The 23529-nt window shown below is 32.8% G+C and overlaps 2 protein-coding genes across 3 annotated transcripts in view; both read left to right on the forward strand.

Annotated features, from left to right (window-relative positions):
• The first annotated feature begins 850 nt into the window (after positions 1-850).
• LOC108777938 (zinc finger protein 189) lies at positions 851-9281 on the forward strand. 2 transcript variants are annotated; one of them, XM_018544944.1, is made up of 14 exons: positions 851-1002; positions 1595-1850; positions 1987-2108; positions 2186-2280; positions 2908-3059; positions 3132-3300; positions 4104-4476; positions 4642-4979; positions 5180-5526; positions 5667-5740; positions 5796-6015; positions 6792-6958; positions 7620-7892; positions 9040-9281. In XM_018544944.1, exons 1-14 carry the CDS (start codon positions 868-870, stop codon positions 9223-9225), a joined length of 2907 nt encoding a protein of 968 aa, XP_018400446.1. In that variant the 5' UTR covers positions 851-867; the 3' UTR covers positions 9226-9281. The 2 variants fall into 2 exon arrangements, with proteins under 2 accessions (XP_018400446.1, XP_018400447.1); XM_018544945.1 differs by having other exon boundaries at positions 2908-3044.
• A 3431-nt stretch (positions 9282-12712) lies between these two features.
• gek (serine/threonine-protein kinase gek) overlaps positions 12713-23529 on the forward strand; it is a 13917-nt gene continuing 3100 nt past the window's right edge. Inside the window, exons 1-18 of the mRNA XM_018544966.1 lie at positions 12713-12746; positions 13764-13940; positions 14175-14357; positions 14477-14748; positions 14843-15142; positions 15277-15420; positions 15506-15628; positions 15709-15917; positions 16219-16433; positions 16519-17522; positions 17668-17903; positions 18180-18286; positions 20234-20539; positions 21333-21496; positions 21654-21909; positions 22151-22437; positions 22770-22913; positions 23125-23260. Coding sequence (XP_018400468.1) covers positions 13814-13940; positions 14175-14357; positions 14477-14748; positions 14843-15142; positions 15277-15420; positions 15506-15628; positions 15709-15917; positions 16219-16433; positions 16519-17522; positions 17668-17903; positions 18180-18286; positions 20234-20539; positions 21333-21496; positions 21654-21909; positions 22151-22437; positions 22770-22913; positions 23125-23260 — 4213 coding nt within the window. The 5' untranslated portion in view covers positions 12713-12746; positions 13764-13813. The remainder of the gene's footprint in view (positions 12747-13763; positions 13941-14174; positions 14358-14476; positions 14749-14842; positions 15143-15276; positions 15421-15505; positions 15629-15708; positions 15918-16218; positions 16434-16518; positions 17523-17667; positions 17904-18179; positions 18287-20233; positions 20540-21332; positions 21497-21653; positions 21910-22150; positions 22438-22769; positions 22914-23124; positions 23261-23529) is intronic.

Here is a 23529-nt window from a genome sequence, read left to right on the forward strand (position 1 = left end):
TGGATGAACAACAAGGTAAGACGATACATGAGAGTACTCGGGTGAGGTTTCCGAACGCAGCCCATGATGCTAGAAATTTTGACCAATCACATATTGGTCACGTAATCAAATTCCTAAATGTGAATTGTTATAAATCTTCTACCTCAGCCTGCAGATTAGCGTTAGTACAAAACGATGCAATAGAGTTTTTGCAATACTTTTTATCCAGATACGATGAACGTTAAAGTCATGTTATCTTTTTCTTAATTAATTATGAAGAAAACTATACTGAGGTAAAATAGATAAAGAATAAATCTATCATTTTTTTCAGCTTTGGAATGAAATACATCAGAGACAGGTACATACATTAGCATGTATATTTAATCGTGAAGAATGAATTTTTATTCTGTGAAACTATTACGAAGAAATTGGACAGGAACGAAAATATCAAAAACGTTAATTTTATCGATAATACAGGCGGCTCCAGCATCATCCTTAATTCTACGACTCTATATAAAACAAATTAAAATTATGGCATCTTTGCTTTGTTCGAATTCTCCCGCATTAACTAGAAGACAATATGGCGGATGCACATTCCTGCTTAATACAGTACCGTAGTCGGTATTGGCCGATCTCTACCCGTAATCCTGTAGACGATACCCATCTACTGATTTATTGCCGAATCAGCATAATCCCCTGAATTGTTTAGGAGAGTGTTGGACAGCGCTTATTTAACATTGTATTGTATATAAAATAATAGTAAAACATTACGCATTTTGGCATTGTCAATCTAAATTCGTTACTTAAATTCGTGATATTTATTTTTTCTTGTACATTACGTCTTTTTTCGGGTTAATTCAATCTTAGGATATCATTACCATTAGAAAGATGGTAGATATACATCTGTACGACTCAACGATCTGTCGTTTGTGTGCGGCGGAAAACGGCAACGAGCATCTGTTTATCAATGAGACAGGCGAGTCGGATCTGTGCTCGTTGGTGAATCGTTACTTGCCGTTGAAGGTAAGGCATCGTGTTTTCAAAACGCCGGTTGTATGGATTGCAACTTGATTTCCTACTCCAATTTTTATGTTTTCCCTACAGCTACTGCACTGATCAAATGTTTATCATTTCATGCATCGCATGTTTGATTATTTCTCAGTTCTTTTTATTTTTTATTATGATCTCTCTCTCCCCCCACCTCTCTCTTTCCTTCCCTTTCTCACTCTCTCTCTCTCCCCTTCTTTCTCCCCCTCTCCTGCCTCCTTTTTGCTAAACAAAAAATTATTTTATTAATATTATTTTAATTGTTTATATTTTGAATATTATTACTTAGATATAAGTAATCAGAGATGAACCTTTTTTATTAAAAAAATATATATACATACATATATATATATATATATTGTTTTTGTTTACTTAAATTTCTTATATAATTCATCCTTTTTCTTTTTTCCTCTAACATAGAGAAGAAAGACAAAAATAAACTATACAAGAAGTTTACCTAAAAAGAATAGGCAATATTATTTTCATTTTGTATGTGGACATTAGAGTAAAATATAGACTATTATAGTATAGACTATAAATTATATATTTACTTACATATAAATTTAAGATTTATGACGATGGAAAATTACCACGTACAATTTGTCCGGGTTGTAATATTCAACTGGAAGCAACTGTACAATTCTTTGAATTATTGGTGGCTGGTCAGCGTAAAATACGTGAACTATGGAAATATCAAATGGAGCAGCAGCGAAAAGCAGAACGTTTACGCAATAGAAAGGAAAATACAGAGTTTGAAGAAATAGAAATGAATAGTACAGGTCATAATGAGAATGACCAATATGAGCAGCAAGTAGTTATTAAAAGTAAGAATTTTTTTTCCTTTTTCTTTTATCTCTTAAATATCTTATTTTTCCTTGTTTTTCATAATTTTGATCCAATTCCAAAACAGACTTTATAGATACCTTGTATATGATATATTTTATTATTTTTCTCTCTCAGTTATGCCAGATGGATCTATGTACACAGCGGAACATGAAATGAGTTTGCAGATGGAAGGTTTAACTAAACCAAGAAGAAAACGCGGACGTCCACCTAAAGTCCACATGGATGCAGATTCAATGGTTTGTAATAATAAATTGTAACATTTCCTATATTATAATACTTGTATATTATATGTACTTGTACCATTCTATATAAGGTAACAAAAGAGAATCTTGGAGAAGATGTAAGTCAAGGTGAAGAAGAACTGGATGGTGATGGTAGACGCAGAAGGAAGCGTAAAGTTCCTAAAAGGTATGTTATATAATACAGGGCTCGGCAAGAAATGCAACTTTCAGCCGTTTTTCGAATCGACTCCGCCTATCGCTGTCACCCTTACCTCACCACCCGCCAAATTTCAAATTGAAAGTATAAAAATGTATGTTTAATATAAATATAAAAACGGAATTAAACCATGAGATCTGCAATAGATGTTATTGTGCCGTTATGTAAAATCTGTATTTTGTAATTCGAATATTTGCATTTAAACTTTTACACGGATTAAATCTGTGTATAACGGCTTTAATGTACACTAATATGCACTAGTACGACCGAATTCACTATTAGTTTCGTATGTAATGAGCGAAAAAAAAGATAGAATGAAGATTACAGCTTGTCGAGCGCCCCGAACGAATGCTCCTTACGTCTATGAACGTCTTAGTACGATCCTAAGTGTCGCGCGGCATTTGGATTGCGCGCGGGTGGTGAGGTAAGGGTGACAGCGGTAGGCGGAGTCGATTCGAAAAACGGCCGAAAGTTGCATTTCTTGCCGAGCCCTGTTATATATTATAAAATTTGTAAATTATTATAATCTACTAATTAATAATTATATAAATTATAATGTAATTTACATGATTATTAATGTTTAATAAATTTACGCAGATTTTTAGAAGCAGTGCAGGGAAAAGAATTGGAAAGGATATTCAAAGAAGAAGGTGTGATTGATGACGAAGATGACGATTCTGAAATGTTTGACAATCCAAAAGATTTGTTAAAATCTAATCATAATGGTCAGGAAGGTATACATAATGAAGGTATACAATAAAATGTCAAAGAAGAAATTTGAAAAAGAAATTTCCTGAATTTATGGATATTACGTTTTTCAGAAGTAATAGGTCATCTTGAAACAGAAGAGGGTACAGACTTGGGTGAGGTAGTAATTATGAACCGTGGACGAATACGCTCGAAATCAAAACTGCGTCGTCGAAAAAATAAATTTACATGTCAACTCTGTGGCAGGGGTTTCCTACAACGTAGCAGATACATAGTACATAAGTAATATTTCATACATACAGATTATTCTGTGCAAAGATCTTAAATGCTCAAACATAATACAAAAATTCTTTTTCTGCAAATTAAAGGAGCGAGTTTAAAAATAACTAATTGTGGCTGTGTTACACTTTTTGAGTGGGAAAATTTGAGAAACCTTTTAAAAATAATAAAGTAGATTGTTTGAATACTTATGTTAGTGTGATTTTAAAAAATTAATTTTTTTGAAAATTGATTTTACCATTATTCCTTTTCAAGCCACACAACTTTTTTTATTTGAAATATTTTTATATCTATCCTATTTTAATATATTTTGGTATTTTACTTTAAGTAGAACATCCTATATGTTATGTGGTTTCCAGTAGTATGTTCTTACAGTTTTAATTTTCGAAATCTAAGTTTTTTGCAAAGCTTTCAAACAACCTACTTTATTATTTTTAAGGTTCCCAAACTTTCTTAGGTAAACAAGCTTTCTTTTATTTGATTCTTTCATTTATGGACTCTTAAGATGATAATTGTATAGGTTTCGAAGGTGTTCGTTTATGATCAAAATTGGCCATTTTTAGACTCCTTTCTTTTCTCTTTTATTTTTAAATTTTTGTACATGTAAATTATATGTTACAAATATGTTAATTAATAAATTTAGCTCGATTTAGATCGTTTTAATTATTTAAATATGTAAATGTGTTTACATATTTGTAAGTTATTAAAATTTTATATTAAAAATATCAAGATTTTTTTTAGCTATTTATAATTTATAATTTAGTTTTTTAACAAAAAAAAGTTTTGTTTTATTTTAACTGCTTTAGGAGTTTCCACAAGGGTATCAAATATGAGTGTGTACAATGTAAGAAGCTATTTGATAGTAAAGATAATCTGACATTACATGAAAAGATGACTCAACATAATTCAAATTCTTTCGAAGAAAATGTTGAAACACAGGAATTGCAAGAGACGCACAGCACAGAACAGAATACTTCCACGATGGAATTAGAAGTAGCAGAAAATTCCAGAGATGCGATTTATATATGCAAGAAATGTGACAAGCAATTTGGAGTTAAACAGGAGTATGAATTGCACATGAGAGTCGAGCACGAGCAGCAAGAATTCACCTGTAATATTTGTGATAAGAACTTCACAAATCAATTGGATTTAAAAACACATTTAACAACTCACAATGGGGTTTGTGTTTTATGAGTAATAACAATAGTGTTTTATAAAGTTGTGTGACAGTATAATAATTAAAACATTTTTTCAAAAAATATTTTACATCATTTTATGATTTTTTTTTTAAATTACAATTATAATATTTCTGAAGCTTTTAGATTTCTTTATATAATGTTACAGAAAAATAGATCGGATAAAGATTACGCTTGCGATATCTGCGGCAAGGTCTTAAACCATCCAAGTTCCGTCTTATATCACAAGGAAGCAGAACACAATAATGGACGCCGTTTCGTCTGTAATAAATGCAACAAAAGTTTTAAGCACAAACAATTGCTTCAACGACATCAGTTGGTGCATTCGGATAATCGGCCATACGCTTGTAAGTTTTGTAACTCAAGCTTCAAGACGAAGGCAAACTTAATCAATCATCAATCTACTCACACGGGCCACAAAAAGTATCTTTGTGAGATTTGCAAACAACAATTTGCGCACAAGACTAGTCTCACTTTGCATTACAGGTAATATGAACATATTTATCTTAATGTATAAAAATTTCAAAATCTAAAGAGAAAGAAATACTTATACGTTTTTAAGTATTTCTGTAATTTTTAAATAAAATCGTAATTTTTATTTAATTTTTTGAATTTAATTCTCTGAATTAACTTAATTAGTTACTGCCATAAAATAAATATATTATCTTAAAAATGCACCGTTTTAGATGGCACAGTGGTCAAAAACCGTATACTTGTACGGTGTGTCAGAAGAGTTTCTCGCAGAATGGCAATTTGCAGGAACATATGCGCATTCACACCGGCGAAAAACCATACTGCTGTGATTTCTGTGGCCGGAAGTTTACTACGTCGTCACAATTCAAATTGCATGTGAAACGGCACACCGGTGAACGGCCGTGGAAATGCGAGTTCTGCTCGAAAAGTTTTTTACACAAAGATACATGGAAGTGTCACGTGCGCCGGCATAAGGGAGAACGTCCGTTCCAGTGTAATCAATGCAACCGCCGGTTTACAGAGCAATGGGCGCTGAAGAAACATCTTCGCTTGCACACTGGTAATTGAAAATGATAAATCATGTTCTTTTAAAAGTAAAAGGATGTAATAAACATAAGAATGTAGACGAATGTCTGTTCTTGTGTATTATTTTAATTTTTGTATAATTTGAAAATATATTAATCATTTAACTTTTTGCAGGTGAAAAGCCTTATTCTTGCGATGTATGCGGTAAAGCTTTTGCCGACTGCTCAAATTTGACAAAACACAAAAAGGTATTATAACAATTTTAAATTTTTAGTAATTAGTAATAATTATCAATTTCTGCAGGTACACAGGGAGAATAAGACATTAACTATGAAAAGATCGGAAGGATCTTCGATCGGCCAGGTATGGCAAATTCTGCCGAATTCACAAAACGAAAAGACATTCACTAATCAAATAATAGCCACTGACGAAACATCTAATGATGGAGTCCAACAAATTATTTATGTATCTTATCATACACAGGATTCTGAAGATCTTGATCAATCACAAACATTACATTTAGGTATGATAAATTTTTAAATTATATATAATTATACATACAGACCGACAAAAATTAGAGGGGGCTTGCTTTATACTTTGAAGAATATTCCGTAGAATTTTGATACGTTGAGAATGACTATGCTGTCTGTCTTTTTCCATCATTCTATTTTTTAAATAATCGTAAAAAGGTTTTTATTAATTTTTTTCGGCTAAACAAAAAGTAATATCGAAATCTGTTTTGCAGCATTTAACTCAGAAATGTTCCATCAATAAAAAAAATATTTTTTCGATGCTTATATAGGTATCTTATGCAAACCACAAACAAAATTTGAAAATTATTGAATTTAAACCGCCGAAGCAGTCCGCACGGTACGCGAGTCTGACAGATAGCCACTGAACATATATAGTTTTTTTGGTTTCTATGAATTTTTTTATAATATTAATATTAATATTTTTAAGCTAATATTAAAGAACTCAAATCCTTACCAGCCACATTAAAATTATGTTATAATATAGTAATTGAATTAAATAAAAATTATGTCAACACATAATAGAAATTATTTTTATATCAGTATAGACGCAATTTTAATTAAGTAAATTATTATTATATACGAGACGTAATAAAAATTTGAAATTATAGTATGTCAGAATATAATTTTAAATCACAGAATTTTTATTATATTTTGACATTCTACAAAAATTAAAACATAAGACCCCACCTAATTTTGTCAACTTGTGTTATTTATATATTAATTTAATATTAATTGATCATTTATTAATTCAATTATGGAAATTCAGTTGATGCTAACATGATCAAAAAGAAAGATGAAATAGCAGTACAAGCGAATTCTTTGCCACGTTTAGAAACTAATGAAATTGTTACCCATAAAGTTATAAATAATGCAACCAGCAATAATGAAGAACAGTCAGAGATTGAATTATCGGAATCGGATTTACAGTTGCAGGTAAGAGAAAAATAAATATACCATTTTTATAATCCTCTATTATCTTATTATATTTATCTAAACTATTGAATTGAAGGAAAAGTTACGCGGTTTTTGTTAATTCAAAATTACACACACACGCGCGCACACACAATATCTTTGTCAAAAATAAACATTTATCTTTTATAAGAATATAATAGTAGTAGTATTTATTTACACTTCAGTTTTACAAAAATAGCCAAGAAAGGGACTTGGTTTACAATATTTCTTAAACATTCATAACCCATACAATCTTACGTAAAAAACTTTCCATTATTCTATCCTTATCCTAATCCTTATCCTATGACTAGTCGCAATTATATCATAAGAATATAATAGATAATTGTTATATGTTAATGTGAAAATCTAAAAACTGCGAATAGTTCTAGTTTCATATTCTGACCGAGGTAATATTTTTTGCAATAAATTATTGCGTTATGCAGAATCAGAATGTGTATAAATTTATATAAGAAATATGTAATATTTAAACACTAAAATTTACTTTGACTGTAAATATAGGATTTCTCATTTAATTTATTATTTATATTTTGTATTTACTTAAAAAATTATATATTCATGATTCTTAAATAGCTCGACTTTATAATTAAAATTTCATTTTTATGGAATCTATTATTACTTTCAGATCACGGATGAATATGGAAATCCTATTCCATTGTCTATTCAAGAGGCTCGACAACTTTTCTCACAGGGACATTTTATCAGCCAATTGAACGATAGTCAGATCATTAAAGTTCATCCTGGAATGTTCGCGCAACAACTCCAAGCCTTAAATATCCATGTCGATGAAGATATTGCAGAAGAAAGCGGAATCACAATGCGTTCGAACACGTCTAAGAACATAGAGACAACATCAGCAATTCAAGAAGATGCGGAAGCAATCGTCCAGGCGCTTGAGGTAATTTCTATTATAAACAATAACGGAACCGACTTTTCATCTTTATTTGTTTTACGGTATATAATAAACTTTTTATAAATTCTTCACACCTTGCCGGAGCAACGACTAAACTTTCGATGTTGATAATATAGACCTTTTAACTCCAAACTAAAAATATTGATAATAATGATATCTTTAATTCAGTTTTTTACATTATCGTTCTGTCTTAGATGTATATCCTAGACAACATCCCAGACAATATTATGTTTAAAATGCGAACATAAGACGTCTCTTGAAGATGTCTTATGATATTAATTGATTATTAATAATGTTATTAGTACGTCATTGATTAGTCATTTATCTGACGTCAATAAATATAATGTTGTAATACGTGACGTCATTAATTGGTTAAAAAATTGGCGTCATTATTACATCTTAAATAGGTCATTGATGTCAATAATTTAAAATGACTCTCGATGTCAAAATGACTACAGCTGCTACCTGAGTTATGTCATGAATTTTACTCGATAATTTATGTATATAATAAAATTTACAGTTGATAATACAAGTACACATGTTCCAAAGCTTGGATAATTTTCAGATGTCTGTTCAAAAAATGTGAAAGATGTTTTTTGATATTGTTTAATTTTAGTTTATTTTGGCTGTTTCGATATACACTACCGAAAATCTTGCAATACTGATACTGGTTCAATACTGGTTTCAATCCAGAGAATATTAAGACGTCTTATAAGACATAGAATATCTTAAAATTCATGTATGTCCAAAAAAGGGACATAAGACGTCTTATGCCCATTTCCATCAATGCAGATTAACTTCAATCTCGTTTCAATTTGTTCTTCGTCTTTTTCTAATTATAAAAATTAGAAAAAGATGAACAGTAAGTTAAACCGAGATTAAAGTTAATCTGCATTGGTGGAAACAGGCATTAATCTTATAAATATTTTAAGGACATCTCTATGGTGTTTGAAAGATATCTTGATGACATCTTTAGGATATCTTATGTCCACCTTTTGCACATATTGTTCTCAGAATAGTATCACGATTTTGTACGTTTGATACAATACAAACTCATCGTTTTGATAATTGTAATTATATCTACAGCTATATTAAATAATGTTAATAAAATAGTTTAACGCTATTTTTATAGGATGAGGATACCGATGCTACGACCGTTGCGACGATCAATCAACTGGGGAATATTGAGCAAGCTGGCTTACCAGATGGTGAACAAGCGATCGAATTCATGACTCAGGATGGACAGAAAGTTCGTGTCTTAACATCGTATCCTATCGATCCAATTCAGCTAGCTTCAGAGTACCTGACTATTGTGTAGTGAAAGAAAAATTAAATGTTCGTGATCAATCAGTCTCTCTTGTGAATGTTTTGACTATCGAGACTTTAAAAATTTATATGGAAATTTATAATAACAAAAAACTTCCAAAGTTTACTATCTTCATTAAGTTTCTAACACAATTGTATTAAATATAATCTTGCTACCTGTAACGTTTCTATTGGATTAGTGGTGCAGTTTATTTAAGATAAGATAAGAGCGGAACTACTATGTCTAAGCGCAAGATCTTTTAAATCACTAATGCTCTTTTCCAATGTAAATTAACTTTGATTTCGGTTAATCTCTTTGTTCATCTTTTTCTAATTTTTAGAACTAGAAAAAGACGAAGAGTAAATTGAACTGAGATGAAAATTAATCTACATTGGTGGAAATGGGCATTAAAAATATAAATGCGAGAACATTTACAGATCGAAGAAAAGTGTACACAGAACTATAAGTATTATCACAACTGTTACATATTCCGTTAACTATTTTCACCAACTGTTAGTGATAACACAATGATAATTGGATTTTTATAGTGATGATAATATTATTATTGCTATAAAATATCAGTTGTTTATTTACAGCAGTTTTTATTTTAATTTTAATAGATAAATATTTTACAAAATATATATATGAAAGCTAAACGTTTCAAACATAAGTTTTTGAACGGTTTTGAGGAATCTATTTTTTTGATCATGCTATTCCAGGTAACAAGGTATCTATTTGACATAATTAATTATATAATTCCATTTTAAAAAGTGTAGATGACCTTTATAGTAGGGGAGGTCGAGAGGCTAAATGTGGATTTACTCGAGCGTCGTGGGGACCTATTGGATTGTGAAGATTAGATGCTAAAAAGAAAAAAAGGTTATATGATGTATGCCGTTTCAGTGGTGGAGGGAGCGTGTATAGGCTTTCAAAAAAAAACAGTGACAATGAAATACTCGAGCGTGTCAGATATTAATAGTGTAAGCGACCCATGTGTTTCTGATAACGGATAAATATTAATCTGACGGTTTGCGTGGTGGAGTTAGCTGTAGGAAGGGGTCAAAAAAAGGGGGAAAAAAAAATTTCCTCGAGCGCGTCAGATTTTTGAAATGTACACTTTTCTACATGTAATTAACACACCATACCTTAATCTGACGCGCTCGAGTTTTCGAACGATCGATTTTTTTTATTTACTAATCCCCTGGACCCCCGGCTCTATATAGAGGTTTAATATTTGGTGGGGGTACTTATTAGGGTGCAATAAAGACCTATAAGGTCTTTAGGGTGCAAGCTTTCCCCCTTATGTTATTCTGACGCGCTCGAGTAAATCCCAAAATCCCCGTTTGGCTTCCCCTACTATTATATCTTTTTAGCGCCTTCATCTAGAAAGAATTAACTAAAATTTGTCTTCCTCAAAACCATTCACTCGAAATCATTCCACTTTTGTCTGAAACGTTTTTCTGCATCTTCTATATTTTTCAAAATATATTTGTGTTTAGATTAAAATAAATCACTCCTTATATTGATAATAAATTACATTATTATTATTATTATTATTACTACAAGAAATTGATATACTGATATTTGTACAAAATATATGTATATATTATAGCATTTATAGTCTCATATGTACTTAGATTTATTGGAGCATATACTGATATATACATGCGTGTGCATATGCGTATACATATACACATGTTTATCTAATTATACGTATACAGGATATTCCTTAGAAAAATTACAATATACTTAAAAAAAGTAAAATATCTGGTCAAACAACTTTTTTTAAATTTCTCATGTTTTTCCTAAGGTGAGATTTAAATTTTGCTTAATATTACTTAATTTTTATAAAATTAGATTAATATTTGAAAATTCATTTGAATATTTTTTATTCGAAGAAGTCATTATCACGTGGTGAATCTGTTTAAGGAACACATTGCGATTAAATACCAATCACTGGTCAAATGAGTCCTTTCTAGAGTACCTATTATAGGTACTCTAGTCCTTTCCATTTATTGCAAGCATCTTTTAAGACATCGCCGAACGTGTATTACTTAAAATAAAAGTTATTCATTTTCGCTGTTTTATTTTGTGTGTTGCCATTTTCCTAGAATATCCTGTATAGATTATTGTACATATGTATACAGTCTTCATAATATATGCATATTTTGTAACATTTATCTTTCTTGTACATGTCAGCGACATGTATATAAATTTGTGGGTTATATTAATTTACCTTCTGTGTACATATGACTGATGTTAGATACACAATCTTACAACATAGATAATGTGGAACGTTCTCTATTATGTAAAATTTTAAATATACCTTGATTCTAACATTCAGCTACATTATTGTAAATTATGTTGATTTATTATATATTGAACAACATTGTATACATACATGATATTAAAAAAGGAAAAAATTGAATTTGTATGAAAAATGTTCTCCAAATAATCCTCTTTTTTTGTTTTGTAATCAAGCTTTTGAATAAATTTAGTAGTTTTCAACAGTTTTTTTTTTTTAATTATTTTTATGACAGCGAGTCTCCTCACAATGGCAAGGTAACACACCACGAGAGGGAAACGGGGGATTTCTTAGAAATTGAAATGGATAGAAATGAATTCATATAATTATTACCGAATCCAAAATTTTGATTTTTCGGGTTGCTAGGAGAATCATCGGATTCAGCGGAAGGAAGAAAACGCGGCGACTTGCTGCAGTTCGCAATCAATTTCATTGAGAAACGGGATATTGTCAGGATTCGAAGAGTCGTTTTTTTTAATTTTTTTTATTTTTAGAAGACCGTCTCGCCAGCGGTTTTTGATCTGCGGTTTTTTCGCAGGACAATTGAGTAAATACCGTTGCGAGAATTTGGGGAGTATGTGTAACAACTCTGCTTGGGGAAGTCCTGCAGGACGGCGGTACTACGGAGAAGTTAAATTCCCCACCCTCGTTCAAAGAAGGAAGAAAGAAATGCAGCACAAGAGAAGAGTCAAGAGGAAAGAGGCTGAAGGGATGTCCTAAATTTGTTGGGGAGACTATCTATCTCCTGTGGAAGGTCGAAAAGGATCCTGCTCGGAAGTTTTGGAGCGTCAAGAGAGAAGAGAGGCGGTGCTCGATAATCTGAGAGGCAGCATGGAGTAGATTTTCTTTGGTCAAATAATCAAATTATACCATGAACAGGAATAGCGAACCAGTGGAGTAGCAACCAATCAGCAAAAGATTGTGATGTAAATAAACAAAATATCGCCTTGGTGATTGGTTGATCCACGTGACACGTTCAATGAAAACGAAGCTTAATTCGGCTAGGTGTGTTGAAATACCGGATAGCATTACCCATCTATGGTTTGGTTATCATTTTTCCGTTCAATGACGTAAAGTTGCCATATTTTTTCTGCGGATGCTTGCTAGGGGGTCAAATCGAATTGTTGGTGTTCGGAGATGGCTGTACAAGATGGTTTGCGATAACCAAATGGTGCGCGTAATGAACGATTGAAGAAGGGATCGAAAACAGGGCGCGTCATTTCGGCAGGTACACACTCGTACCGATATAACGATCGCTTAAAACTCGGCAAGACATATCAGCCCTCCGCACGGAACAGCTTCTTGTGCGATGAGGGAAAACTTTACGTCACGAGTTTATTCGCGAATGGCACTGTGGTGTGTCGTGACGAGGTTATAAACCTAAAAATTTAGGACGGTACGCAACAAGGAGTCTTATGTCTGTAAACGTTTAATGAAAGCGTTGTATTGCTTCTCGCATTTCGTCCGTCTCGCGTCATCCCCCCCTTGACGATTTTTTTACATTCCACATTCGCGATTGCGGTGTCTGTGGCTCGTTGCACTATTTTTACCTCCGTACTTTTTTATTCGGACGCATTTCTCTTGTTGCACGTTTTCGCCGAATATTTCATCTATCTTTGTAGCAGTTACGTAATTTTCAATGTGAATGATGCAGATACGTATGATCGAGAGCGAAATTAATGAGATTGTAGTTTCGCGCATTTATGCGTGTCGGTAGATTTGCAAACGACAAAGGTAAAGAGGATGAAAGGAAAAAATTTTGTTTCATATATTTCAGATATTGACTGATTTTTTTTTTTTAATTACCGTTTCTTCTAGAAGCTCGATATTATTGAATTAGGATTATTATTGTTTTCAAGTTACTTAAATGATGAGATATTGGAGATATTGGAACATCTTTACAAAAGTGTGGTATTACAGTTTTAAATTTACTTTTATCTATTTGCTCGTTCTATCTACTCTTATTTCTCATATCTTTCTACATTTTCATTTTTTTAAATACTTTTAATTATCTCTTTATCATTACTCCTTTTTCCTTTTTTTTTAATCTGATTTATGATAAAATTATAGCTATATAGCGTACAGATGAGAAATAGATTGTTTTCTGTACATTTATCTTAGGAAAATGTTAAAATCTTGTTATTCTTAAAATATATTATATATATCTGAAATTTGTATATAGGAGATTGTTACATTGTGCAATTATAAATGTGAGAACCTCTGAAAAAAATTATTTGTATTACAGAAATTTTATCGAAACAATGTGGTATAAGGAGGTAAAAACCAGTAACAACAATGGAAATGTCATCTCTAGATTGTGGTAAAAAACAGCGTTATCTACAAAGCGACATGTCAGATTCGTCGCGATACCTCTATGGCCATCTTCCTCTAGACATTATGCCGAAAGAACTTCCCAACAATGGTAATTTTTGGCTGAGCAACATGTTTTGTGTGTGTGTGTGTGTGTGTGTGTGTTTTGTTTGTTTGTGTTGTGAGTATCAAGATACGATTTTATGAAAAATTACAAGAAGCATGTTGCTATATGTGGATATATACTTGTATGTGCTCATATAGACATGTGCCTTTATTGTTTACATACATTTTTTTATTAGTCAGTATATTATATTTACATATGTATAAAAAAATTTCTTTTTAGGCATAGGAGGAAAATTATGCCAGCTCGAAGGCCTGTTTATCGGTGATTCTGCTCAATCAAGTGGACGAGCCGGTCATGTTGTTTCGATCGAGACACTTATCGATGTTTTACTTGTGCTATACGACGAATGCTGCAATTCTTCGTTACGCCGTGAAAAGACTGTTTCTGATTTCATTGAGTTTGGTAAGAGATTGTTTCTTTTAAATCTCGACGAGATAACTTTGTTCTGCTTTTTAAATCTCATCTGTATTCAATTGTCACATACATTTATATATGTCGATTACATATTTGGTTCTTTGTAGTGAAACCAATAACTTCATGCATCAAAGGCTTGCAATTGACACGAGAGGACTTTGAAATTGTCAAAGTCATTGGCAGAGGTGCTTTTGGGGAAGTATGCGTTGTAAGAATGCGCGGTTCGGATAAGGTATTTGCAATGAAAATTTTGAATAAATGGGAAATGTTAAAACGTGCCGAAACCGCGTGCTTTAGAGAAGAAAGGGACGTATTAGTGTATGGTGATCGCAGATGGATCACGAATCTGCATTATGCCTTTCAAGATGACAATAACTTGGTAATATTGCTTTACGTTGCACACTCTTCTCCCCTAATTGTGATGACTGTTTGATTGCATTACTTTTTTTCTTTTTTGTATCGCGTTGTCACAGTATCTGGTCATGGATTATTATTGCGGAGGAGATTTATTAACGTTGCTGAGCAAGTTCGAGGATCGTCTACCCGAGGATATGGCTCGATTTTACATAGCAGAGATGGTGCTAGCTATAGGTTCTATACATGACTTACGCTATGTACATCGTGACATAAAACCGGATAATGTTTTACTGGATGCGAATGGTCATATCAGATTAGCTGATTTCGGCTCTTGTTTACGACTGTTCGAGGATGGTACGGTGCAAAGTAACGTTGCTGTTGGCACACCAGACTACATTTCACCAGAGATATTGAGGGTAATACATTACTCTGCAGGACGGAGATATACTTTGATGTTACTTTGATATTTCTCGCTTTTAGTTTTCATATGCGTGACGTTACGTACTTTATCGTATTTGCATTATCTTTTATATTATTTTACTACTGTTAGGCAATGGAAGATGGTCAAGGGCAATATGGTCCTGAATGCGATTGGTGGTCTCTTGGAGTGTGTATGTACGAAATGTTATATGGCGAAACACCTTTTTATGCAGAATCTCTAGTCGAGACTTATGGAAAGATTATGAATCATAAGGTAAAGTTTAAAATTCCTATAGATTTATTTTTCGTTGGAACAGAACACTGTCTATTGCTAATTGGAATTAACATTTCCTTTCCAGAATTGCTTTGACTTTCCTACGGACACTATGTACGATGTTTCTGAAGAAGCCAAAGATCTGATGCGGAAATTGATTTGCAGCTCTGAATTTAGACTAGGTCAAAACGGAATTGATGACTTCAAGGTAGTTTTTGCTGTAATAATTAAGACGGCATATTTTAAAATTTTATACTATATATTATTGTTATTGAAATTAAAATGCAGAAACATCCGTGGTTCGATGGAGTCGATTGGAATACGCTGAGAGATAGCACTGCGCCATACATTCCTGAAGTTTCATCACCTAGTGACACGTCCAATTTTGACGTTGATGATACTGACGTTCGCACTTCCGATGCTGTTCCACCAGCCGCAAATTCTGCCTTTTCTGCGCTCCATTTGCCATTTGTTGGTTTTAGTTTTACACAAGGAAGGTATGAAACGCGTCATTCATTCTCAGAGCAGATATAAAAGTATTGCTTTTTACATAGCGACAATATATCGTCGCGTCGGCAGAGTGGCAAACGCCACTCATACGCGAAGCATCACTCGCGGTATCGTCATAGTTTTGCTTATTGAACAAAATTGATCGCCGTATCTACGTGTGGTATACACCCCACAGAACTGATTGCAGGATGAATCGAGTTGATTGTTGCGAATAGCGTGTTATTATACGCTGAATTTATCGATTTTTATCAATAATATGATCTGTGATTTGAGTTTTTGACATTACAGTTGTATATCGGATCTGGGTTATATTTCTGCCCTATCTCAGACAGACAAACGTATACAGATACTTGAAGAAGAAAATACACGATTGGTACAAACTATTGACGATATGAAAAATCATTCGAGTATAAGTCATTCTTCACCTGGTATCTCACCTGATTCTAATAATGCAACTAGAAAACTTCAAGATGAAATAAACACGCTTACTAAACGCAATTGTGGTAAAATTACAAGTTTCAATTTCTGTAATTCGTGTATGTTTGTGTTACAACATTGACGTTAATGTCTGCTTGTTCTGTCATATAGAGTTGGAGTCGCAGTTGAAATCTATGGATATACCACGCGAATTACGAACTCTAGATAACGGTGACATGACAAAATTCCGGGAACTTGAGAAACTAGTTCGATGCCTACGCTCGGAGAAAGAAGAAGCTATCAAGGACAAGTTGGACGCACAGGAAAAATTGAAGCTTCAAGACAAGGAATTGAAGGATGCGCTCACACAACGTAAGCTCGCGATGACGGAATATACGGAAGTATCGGATAAATTATCCGAACTGCGGCAACAGAAGCAAAAATTGTCGAGACAAGTTCGTGACAAAGAGGAAGAGTTAGAAGTTGCGATGCAGAAGGTCGATACTTTACGTCACGATATTCGGAAAGCTGAGAAACTACGTAGAGAGTTGGAGAATAGAATCGATGAAGCGATGGCGGAGACGAGCAAAGAAAGAAAATTAAGAGAACGCAGCGAGGAATATTGCAAACAGATGCAAGAAGAGATGGAGAAGATTAGACAACGTTCTCTTGGAAACGACGCTAGTGCGAATCATGCTTTGGCCACTCAGGAAATCAATAGGTTAAAGGCGGAAGTTGAAAAGCTTGAGGTTCAGTATAACGAAAACTTAACTCAACAACAAAGCAGATTTAACCTTGAAATTCGAAGTCTGCAAGAACAATTGCACGAAGCGGAAACTAGAAGAGAACTCTTGGAGAGGGAGGTGCAAATCACCAAGGAGAAATTGGACGCTGCGAGATTGGAAAATATCACCGACAGCGAAGAAACTATAAATGAGTTAAATAGGCGTCATGAGAGAGAAAGGATTATATTAGTCGAAGAAAATAAGAAGCTTGTGTTAGAACTTGGTGCTCTTACCGATAGCGTTAACAGATTACAGGGTGAAAGAAGACAGTTGGAGGACGAATACGAAGAGTTAAGAAACAAGAAAGAAGCTATAGCGCAGTGGGAAGCTCAAATTACTGAAATTATTCAATGGGTATCGGATGAAAAAGATGCTCGTGGATATTTGCAGGTATGTTTGCGTTTTGATTGTTTCATCTTTGAATATATACGTATTATCCATCGAGATATGACGATACATGTAGACAGAAAAAATTTTTTATTAATTACTTACCCTGTTCACAAAAGAAAAAATTTATTATCTATTCTGATCTCAGGCCTTGGCTACAAAAATGACGGAAGAATTGGAATTCCTAAAACACTCTGGTGGAGTTGGTGGTGTTGGAAGTGGAACCACAATGACGGATAAAAATTGGCGAAATCGTCGATCACAAAAGCTTGATAAGATGGAACTTTTGAATTTGCAGAGCTCCTTACAAAGTGAAATACAAGCGAAGCAAGCCATTTCAGAGGAACTCACCAAAACTCGTTCGGATTTGATAGCTGCACAAAAGTAATTTTCACTCTGATAAAAATTAACAAAAAAATAATATTGCACTAGTTGCAAACGAAAAAACGATACAAATTTTGGCATATAAGAAAATGTAAAGCAGTAAGATGTAAGCAATAAGCCAATCACACTAGAGGTAATAACGAAAACAGTAGTAAATTCAAAATATTGATTTGTCTACTATTTACGCGTCTTACTGCTCAAATCTTTTTGTGTGCCATAATCTTAGCAATATTTGAATACTTTTATTCTCAACCTTTTTTTCTTGCCTTGTTTTAGGGAATTGAGGGATTTCAAGCAGCGATTAGATACCATGTCGCATGAATTGAAACGAAAAGATATGCAAGTAAAAGAGTTGCAAGCGCGTCTCGATACTGGGGATGGCTGTAAGTACACTTCAATTGACAATGTAGAAAGCGAGAAATGCACAAAAGTCCGTTCATTATATCGCTATGGAAATATTGCGTCTACACTTGTTCTGCAAGTCATAGCTATATATATTATATATTTGATTTGTAGATGTGATCTTTATACAAGTGTTGAACGTGTTTTAAATTCTAGTCTCATATTATAAAGATTATTCTGATAATTTTGTGTGTGTGTGTGTGTGTGTATGTATGTTTGTGTGCGCGCGCGCACTCGCGCGGCTCTCATATATCAAATATTTACAAACTGAGGCTCTATCCTATCTTAATGAAATTTCTTCATAATTATACTTGCATTTTCAATGACAGCTTTTGCATGCGTATCTTCGAATCGATGTAGTTTTGTAGGAATATTACAGATTGATATATAAATTGTTTCTTTTTCTTGTTTTGTACGCAATATTATTAATTTGTCAGGTTATATCTACACTCTAAATGTTTGACCACATAATGGGTGCTTTCCATTTGGACAAATGTTTGTTATTCCACTAAATTGAGAAAGATGCTTGTGTCACTAAATGGAAAACATCCAATGATGATAATGATTTATGATTACGAACGAATGAAGAGATTCGTTACCATACATTCAGTAAACATGCACTGAAAAAATTTCAATTAATAAGCCTCCATAATATCGAAAAAAATTAAAAATATTACATATATGCAATCTTTCTAAAGAACGATACTGTTTTTATAATTAAAAATTGACATTTTACTTTATTCATTCACATGAAAGTGATATGACAATATACCTAGCACTATAATCTCTCTCTTTATAGAATTTTATTTTTAGCTACAATAAAATAATAGAAGTGTTATAAAAATATTATCGAAAAAGTGATGATGTATCTTAATGATGCTTTTTCTCAATAATTATTTTCATTTCTTTATTCGTAAGATTGTGGATAAGATTGAGGGCATACTTGATAGTTTCTTCTTTTAGATATTGTCTCTATAATGTTGTTGATTTGTATTGCATATATTTATTTATTTTACTACACTTGTCTGTGCATTACATCTGAATCATCTACACTTATCGATATTTTTGGATCTGTTTCAAGTTTTTATTTCAAATTAAAACTCGTATACTATTTCTTCCTCAACAAAATACGCCATGCAATGAGTTTCATCAGTTTTTCCTGAACGCTAGCAAGGAAGAGAGACGATGTCATAAGCGATCGGTTGTTTAAACTGTCGTTAACTTTTTTTATGAAATATATATACATCTCTCTCGATCATTACTTGGCTTGGAAAAATTACGACACAATTATCTTATATAAATTATAGTTTCAATCTGAGTTAAAGTATCTTGATCCATCTTCATTTTCATTGCAAATAAAATTAAAATTGTGCGATCAACGAAATCATTATATGTATATAATTACGATATATAAAAATTATTTTAGCGTGTGTCGTACATATTTACATGTATATTTGTAATATTATGGGAGATTATTTCTTCTTTTATTCGTCTCATCAATACCTTTGTCTTCGTAATATATTGCACATTATGTTGATTTACTTGAGAAATATGTAGTTAAAAAAAATGTAATCAAACAGTATAAATGGAGGAAATCTTAATATCGTATGAAAAGATAAATTAACTAATTATATACGATATATTGTTGTTATACTATTTCTACATGAAATGTATAAATTCCATTCCAGATCATCGCGATTGTTATTTAGTGCAATCTAATTTGTTCGGCGTAACGTACGTGTTATTTGAATATCTGCAGACTGGGGAAAGTACAATATATAATATGTTTCTTCATCTACACAGCGCGAGAAAGGTTTATCATTTGAGATGTTACGTTAAATTTGATTCACGTATATTAATATATAAAGTACAAATTATAGAGATCGTTATTACTGGGATCTATGTAGCATAGTAATTCGATTCTCCAGTACGGTATGCGATTCTGATTTCTAGACTACAAAGTGCCTCTGTTTATTGGCGTAACGAGCTGCGTGTGGGGCCTCTTGTTGCTCATCTTCAAACTATATTTGTGACAGCTGTCTTATCCAGCGATACAACAAGCAAACCTCCAAACATCGTTAGCACCAAACCCCAACGTATCATCGTACATCAGCCGTCGTCACCCCTACCAGTAATGCGTGCCCCCCGCATCACGACTTGTCGCTTATTAACTAGATTCGTTCCAGTCAACACGTTCATCAGTCAGAATGCCGTCACCATCGTATCGCCGCCCGGTAAATGATGTGGCAGCAAAAAAATGACTTTGGATTGGACATGCTAATTATACAATACAGCGCTGTGTTTCCTTTTTGCTACTCCACTTATCTTCTTCCATTTCTCGTGTTGTCTTGAGAAAAATTTTATAGGAATAAAACATAGCACTGTGTTGTTTTTTAAACTTATCCGAAACTAAAGCAGATGTTGATGTGTGATGTCCGATATCTTTGTTCGAGTTGTAATGGTGTTAATGGATTTTGTAAATGTTGCATTTTTGTATAAGCTATATAGCTAGCTTTACTGTTCGATCAATTGATTGATTGTTTTATTATTTCTTTTTAGATTCAGTTTATTCACATTAACAGATGTGCGCGTTGTGTGAATTATTTTCTTTTGTATATCAGTAAAATTGAATTGAAATTCTTATAACATTTCAAGCTACTTTCTCTCATGTGTATTCCAGCTTGCAATAGTTATAATACATTTGTCATAATGAAGCATGTGTAAAATATGCCGTGTCCTTATGATGTTTTTTACATATGTACCCATGACGCAAAGCCATCAGGGATGCACGCAATTACTATTTTTTCTTTTTTATAAAGCATGTATACTTAGCAAATATAATATATATGTATTAAGAGTTTCACCATATTTTCAGGTAAAATATTACATGCCGTTTAAACTCTAATTGTACTAGAACAATGGTGTTATTTTTCTCATATTCACAAACATTTTACATATGTATATTGCCAAATATTCGTACTTTTTATCATCATCATCATCATATTATTTATCCAATCTTTTTATTAGTTCTAGAACGTCCTACATCACAGATGTCATATCTCGAGCATTTTCTTAAAGAAACCACAAGTAGTACACGTCATGGAAGTGTCGATAGTGTGGAAGGTGATATTGAGGATAACCGTGCACCTAGTATTACGAGCAGCAAAAGTAATCTGTCTGAACTTAGTATCGTAAGTAAAATATATATCTTAATATATACTTATACATATATTTAGAAACAAAGGATTGAGTAAATTATAAAGCATATGCTTTGCGTACATGCATGCAAAAATATTTCAAAGTACATGATAATTGTATAACATTTAGTTTTACTCTTCTTTTTCTTAGGATCCAACTTCGCCATTATCCCATGAACTTCTGAATAAGTCTTCGTCTACTCATGGTCAAACCAATTTGCAACCAAAGCCTAAGTCACACCAATTTCTCGTACGGACGTTTTCAGCGCCGACAAAGTGTAATCATTGCACGTCTTTAATGGTTGGTTTAACGAGGCAAGGAGTCGTATGCGAAGTGTGCGGCTTCGCGTGCCATATGCCTTGTTGCGACAAAGTACCTTCAATGTGTCCTGTACCCCATGATCAAAGTAAGTAATACTATGACCATGATTCAAGAAGATTGATCATTTGAAAGATAAAATTTTGTTCAGTATCTAACAAAGCTGGCGATTTCAAATTCATATAGATTCTAATATGTAAATTCATCTTTCTAACAATCAAAGAACTCGATTAATTACAATTTAGTCACGTTAAACTGTCTTATTGCATCTCCGTGATAATAGTTGTAATATCTTGTTATATAACTTTTACGAAACGTGCTTGTTTCAGCCAAACGACCACTGGGGATCGATCCTACACGTGGGATAGGTACTGCGTACGAAGGATACGTCAAAGTGCCAAAAATGGGTGGTGTCAAAAAGGGTTGGGTGCGTCAATTCGTCGTAGTTTGTGATTTCAAATTATTTCTTTATGACATTTCACCAGATCGCAATGCTTTGCCATCTGTATACGTTTCGCAAGTTCTGGATATGCGAGATGAAGAATTTAGCGTCAGCTCCGTTCGTGATTCCGACGTGATACACGCTACAAAGAAAGACATTCCGTGTATATTTAGGGTAATGTTTCAATGTCTAATTTTAATCGGATCTTAAAAATTTCACGTTTGTATAAGTAATGAAACAGATAAATCATGTATTATCTTCTCTGTATTGTGTATCGATAAATTTTATTTAGCTGAGACGAAGTGATATATTTTGCGATTCAAGCTCACTGTTTTAATTTCAAACTATAACAACGTCGTTTCTTTTATTTACTATTCTTGATAATCAAAAGGATTTATGTATTCTTTGATTTCTTATGAGTGCGTATTTTTAGTAGTAATAATACTGTATACATTGGTTCTTTACTTAGAAGGTGCGTAAATTGTTGTTTTTTTTGTTTTATTTAGATAACTACGTCATTATTGGAGCCTCCTGGATTGAGAAATCATACGTTAATGTTGGCAGATACGGAAAGTGAGAAAACAAAATGGGTAGTAGCCTTAAGTGAGCTTCACAGGATTTTAAAGAGAAACAATCTTCCAAACACAACGGTATATAATTAAGAATTAGTATACGATATATTCTTCTTTCTTTTTCTTGTCTTTACGTTTCCATCTCTTTGTAGATCTCTTTCTTTCATAGTTTAACTAATATCTTTATTATCAGAAAACCTTTATTATCAGAAATAGAAAATGTCATTTTTTTTCTTTACGAATATAATACCCCATTAATACTACATCGGTATATTATTTGTTGTTGTAGATTTTTAGAGCGAAAGAACTATTGGACAATACCTTGGCATTCATTAAAAACGTAATGTCAGGAGCAATTATTGATCCGGATCGTCTAGTCATTGGTACAGAGGAAGGTCTCTTCTGCTTAGATTTAGATCGTAGTGGTGAGTGGACAACTCGTCTAATCAAGACGATTCTTCCGACTCTATGCCTCATGTAGGATTGACACTGCGTACAACATCCGACATACGACAGTACGATATCCAATAGGAGATCCTTGTTTTCTTGATATATAGCTAACAATATTTTGTACGATGATTCTTGATGTATCTAGAAAACAAGCAGTGTGAATCCTACATTAGACTTACCAAGAAATATCATTTTTTTTTTAATATTTAAAAGTGCGAGATGTGTATATATATATATATATATA

This window comes from Cyphomyrmex costatus, unplaced genomic scaffold, assembly GCF_001594065.2.
Source record: "Cyphomyrmex costatus isolate MS0001 unplaced genomic scaffold, Ccosl1.0 scaffold474, whole genome shotgun sequence".
Taxonomy (NCBI): Eukaryota; Metazoa; Arthropoda; class Insecta; order Hymenoptera; family Formicidae; genus Cyphomyrmex; species Cyphomyrmex costatus.

Coding starts and splice junctions, on each gene's coding strand:
- LOC108777938 (XM_018544944.1), top strand. CDS start 868: ATGGTAGATATACATCTGTACGACTCAACGATCTGTCGTTTGTGTGCG. Junction 3,301..4,103: donor AGCAGATACATAGTACATAA/GTAATATTTCAT, acceptor TAACTGCTTTAG/GAGTTTCCACAAGGGTATCA. Junction 5,741..5,795: donor ATTTGACAAAACACAAAAAG/GTATTATAACAA, acceptor CAATTTCTGCAG/GTACACAGGGAGAATAAGAC.